This window comes from Olea europaea, chromosome 18 (assembly GCF_002742605.1).
Source record: "Olea europaea var. sylvestris chromosome 18, O_europaea_v1, whole genome shotgun sequence".
NCBI classification, from domain to species: Eukaryota; Viridiplantae; Streptophyta; class Magnoliopsida; order Lamiales; family Oleaceae; genus Olea; species Olea europaea.
The window spans coordinates 30728467-30732977 of record NC_036254.1 but is presented as its reverse complement, the minus strand read 5'-3'; the positions used below and the strand labels follow the sequence as shown (position 1 = coordinate 30732977).

Genomic DNA, 4511 nt, shown 5'->3' with positions numbered 1-4511 from the left:
TGCGAGATGAGATTGGAGTGCTACGACGAGATATAGGAGACCTTCATACTGAGGTTGCAGCACTTCGAGGCGATGTAGCAGGCGTCCGAGGGAATGTCGGGGAGACTGGTGTCCCTCGAGATTGGTGGGCAACGGCCGGGGGAATCGATGAGTTTTTTGGTTCGGTGCCGGAGGCCGAGAGAGAGGGGGTGGAGGTCGGGCAGGAGGAGCCGGAGGAGGCCGGGATGCCCGGGGTGGAGGTCGGGCCGGAGGTGCCGGAGGAGGCAGAGATAGAGGAGGTGGAGGGAGGGACAGGGGTGGTCGAGGAGGTAGCGGAGGGGACATCAGAGGTGGTAGTAGAGGGGGATGATCAGGTTGCGGAGGATGAGAGGACGCCGAAAATGACGGATGACGAGGTAGTATTCGTGTCCGAGGGGGCGACGGAGGTCCCGAAGGGTAAGAAGCGTGCTGCTGACGCGCCAGAGCTGATGGTCGGTAAGAGATCAAGATTGCCGTCACAGTACGTCGTTTCTCCCTACACGGTCGAGGCGAAGAGAAGGGGATTTGTGGATGGGGCGTACCCCAATCTTTTTCGCGACGTCGACCCAGTCAGACAGAAGGCGTTCGATGATTGGTTCAAATCCCTTAAGTCCGAGTAAGTATTTTATGATGTTGCTACTATTTTTTTGTATCTTTGGTAACTGTTTTTTCATTTTTCAGAGATAGTTATACCATCGGCTGTATGACCGTGCCCAATGCTAAAAAGTGATTTGAAGATGTATTGACGACCTCAGCTTGGCTCGCTGATGATGTAAGTTTTTTGAGTTTCCGTTTATTATATTTATACAAGTTGTTGGTTCATTTACTTAAATGACTCTATATTTTGTGTTGGTGTTTTTTTTGTTTCAGCATATCGACTTGGCTATGGAATTGTTACGCGATCGGGCGCAGAGATACCCGAGATCTTATGACAGTCCTACTCGAGTTATCTTGAGCGCTGAGTTCGCTCGTGTCGTAGAGATTGAGCATCAGGAGCTCCTAAGCAAGGGGAATGATTATGTTCTGTTTGAGTACATGCTGGAGTGGGTGATTGGACTACAGTTGAGGTGCGGAAAGCCGTGGACAGACCCTAAAACTTTTCCTCATTTTTTAATCACATTCTCCATCAATTTACTGTTCCAAAATGCATTTTACACCAAAATGAGGCTCAAACAGATTTTAATTAATTAACTTTTTTTTCTAAAAAAAATTTCCCGACAAATAATGACTTATGGGAAACCCAAAATATTGGGGGAGGGGAAGTTTTAGGATTTATTTTCTAATTACTATAAATGAACGTATGGGTCTTGGTAAGCAGATTGTTGGATTTATTGTGCACATGCTAATCCACAGCATTTCAGCTACAGATTTAACCCTTTGTATATGCTAATTTCTAGACATATAGATTTGTGGGAAACCCACCACTGGGTTGGGGAGCGGAGAAATAGAAAGAAAGACGAGGTTTTGAAGATATATATTGCAATTGATTGCAACATGCTCAACTCATATTTGAAGAGGCAGATTTAATTTTCCTTTTCTAATCTTTTAGACAAATAGAGCCTTACTGGAAACTGAAAATATGTTTTTTTGGGGGGGATAGAATAGTCCTAAAAGTGTGAGGGAGGCTATTTTTTTTTCGTCTACATTTCCACGGAGTCATATTACATTGCCCCATTTCTATGTCCCCAACTAAGTCTCAATTTGATTCATTCGTCTAGTTTCAGTCTTAACCAAAAGCTATTTTTTCAGCTCTAGAGGCACCTTATTTCTAATTTTCTCAGGGTTACGAGTGTCAATAGTTTAGAAGTTTTTAAATTTTTTTTAAGATAGTGCCTCAGTTAATTTTGTAGCAGCATTAGGAAGAAAATGAACGGGGGGAAATGCGGGTCCAAGAAACGAGGAGTCTTAGCACTCTATAATGCATGGACACTCCTACTGGCGCTGCATGTCTGACATGTGTCATGTCATGTCCTATATGTATTTTTTCCAACCCGGTAGGCGGTAGTGTAATATCTAGATTAATTTGCAGTTATTTTTTTTTTATAACAAATAGCTACTTAGCCAATTTGAATGATTTCATGAACAAAAATCAAAAATAAGAAAAGAATTGATTTTTAAAAAAAATTAGAAGTATAAATAGAAAGATATTATGTATTAATTTACAATTTTAAAGGATTTAAATTATCCCGTCACTGATGTGTACGTGTATTACGTTTCTGAAAAATCACACATTGGCGTGTTCGTGTCCTTGCAACATAGTCAGCACTTCAGTTTATTTTCTTTCTCAATATGAGCCATGCTATTGCGGGCTTATAAGTGAATTTTTGGGGAGACAAGTTCCTAGTGGTGTTGAATTATTCATTATTCATTTAAGGAGGTTCTATTGGTCCTTTAATGATTTAATTTCATGCCAATTTTAACTTTTAAGCTGAGAGGGGATTATTCTCCAAGTCACTTTCAACTAATACTTTGTAGTATTTGTGTATATACAATTATATAAAGGGACCAAGCTCTTGGTGTTTTATATATTATTAACATTAAACGGTCAACAATATAATTGGCAAGGGACCATGCATTATGGTCATTTCATCCATATGTTTTAAGAGTTGTTTCTTAGCAAACTGTGAAGTTGGAGCATAAAATTTTGAAGTTGTTTGTCACGCACTGAGCAACTTTATGTAATCTGCTTTTCAGGCCCGCCAGGATCAGGGAAAGGTACTCAGTCACCAATAATTAAGGATGAGTATTGCTTGTGCCACTTGGCTACTGGTGATATGTTGAGAACTGCTGTTGCTGCCAAATCACCCCTTGGGATCAAGGCTAAGGAAGCCATGGACAAGGTGCTTACCATCTTTATGATTGCCTAAAACCTGCAGGATAACACCTGTTTTTTGCTGAATAAAAATTACGTGCTTGTCATGGTTTCTCAGGGTGAAATACATAATTAACGAAATATGTAACGAATAAATTAAATTGAATAATATTTTTTTTACTTAACCAATTAAAATAATTACTTAAAGAAATAGTAAAAGAAAAAATCGAATAAATATTATTCAAATATGAAATAAATAAAACACATGATTAACGAAATATTTTTTTTACTTCACCAATTAAGATAATTAATTAAAGAAATAGTAATCTCTCCATATTGTTAGTTAATATATATCGTTGTCTCACTTATTTTAAAAGAAAACAAACAAATACATGACAAATAGAAAATACATATGACAAATGTGATAAAAATAAAAAGAGTAATTAAACAATGTGATAAAGATTACATCCGATTTTAATTCAGAAAATCACAAACACATGACAAATAGAGAATACATATGATTTATATAGATACTACACATCCGTCGAGTCATTGTTTAGTGGGATCTGACTTGTACAAAATCGACGTGTATGTCCTATAGCGCCGCACCTCCCGCACTTACGCGGTTGTGGAAACTCTCCTGTAGATGGTATTCTAGACGTCCGTCTACGACCAGGGGTACGCGGTGGAGCTTCAGGTGGCAACAAATTATTAAGTGCTACAATATAATTAGGAACTTCCCACTCGGCTTCATTTGGTAGAGGAAATATAGTTTCGGCATACGCTGCTCTCCAAAAATCAGTCATATAATAATGACTGCACAAGCTGTGTGGTGGAAATCCTCTATACATAGCCACTGCGACAGCATGTGCACATGGAAAACTTTCCAACTGAAATTTTCTGCACGTGCAGGTATTGTCATTCAAGTCTACAATGTATCTAACATTGCGCCCGCATCTCACGGAGAAGTGAAATTGATCTAGTGGTTCCACAAATAGAGCTTTTGCCACTTCCAGAGTTTTGAATAGTCGATCTTCCTGTGCCGGAGCTAGCACACTCGTGCAATTTTGGGATTCTTCACGTCGGTCATAAAACCACTGTTGCAACTTGCTGCGAATATGTTCAATCATTGCGAGAATCGGTAACTCTCGATCCTTCTTGAATAATGCATTCAGCGACTCTGCATTATTCGACGTCATCATGTTGTATCGACGTCCTGGAAAATGTGACCGTGCCCAATGTTCGACCCCCATATCTGATAGATATTCTCATGCACTTTCTGATTTATGTTCTATTTCGCCCATGAACTTTGTAAACTCTTCAAAGCTGTAAGCTTCTGCAGCTCTCCTAAACAATGCAACGATGCCACTGCCCCGGTACCTAGTCTTCAGATTGCCCTGAATGTGGTACATGCAATAACCATGATGTGCTTCTGGAAAAACTTCGGCTATACCATTTATTATTGACTGCCCCCGGTCAGTCACAAATGCAAGGTTCTCGATGTTCCCAATTACTTCTCTCAACTTCGTGAAGAACCAACGCATTGCTAGATCATTCTCTCCATCGACAATGCCAAATGCAAGAGGGTAAATTTGGATATTGGCATCTTGACAAGTAGCAATAATCAACTTTCCTTCATATCTAGCTCTTAGGGTTGTACCATCAACTAGAATTAGAGGTC

At 39.7% G+C, this 4511-nt stretch overlaps 2 protein-coding genes across 2 annotated transcripts; one reads left to right on the top strand and one right to left on the bottom strand.

The window, feature by feature from the left end:
• The first annotated feature begins 202 nt into the window (after positions 1-202).
• On the top strand, positions 203-1095 carry LOC111366572. Its single transcript, XM_022987300.1, has 3 exons — positions 203-634; positions 700-790; positions 889-1095. Exons 1-2 carry the CDS (start codon positions 225-227, stop codon positions 746-748), a joined length of 459 nt encoding a protein of 152 aa, XP_022843068.1. The 5' UTR covers positions 203-224; the 3' UTR covers positions 749-790; positions 889-1095.
• A 2268-nt stretch (positions 1096-3363) lies between these two features.
• Positions 3364-3960, bottom strand: LOC111367004. The gene has a single exon (XM_022987682.1). The coding sequence runs from the start codon at positions 3958-3960 to the stop codon at positions 3364-3366; it is 597 nt and encodes a 198-aa protein (XP_022843450.1).
• Between the last annotated feature and the right edge of the window lie 551 nt (positions 3961-4511).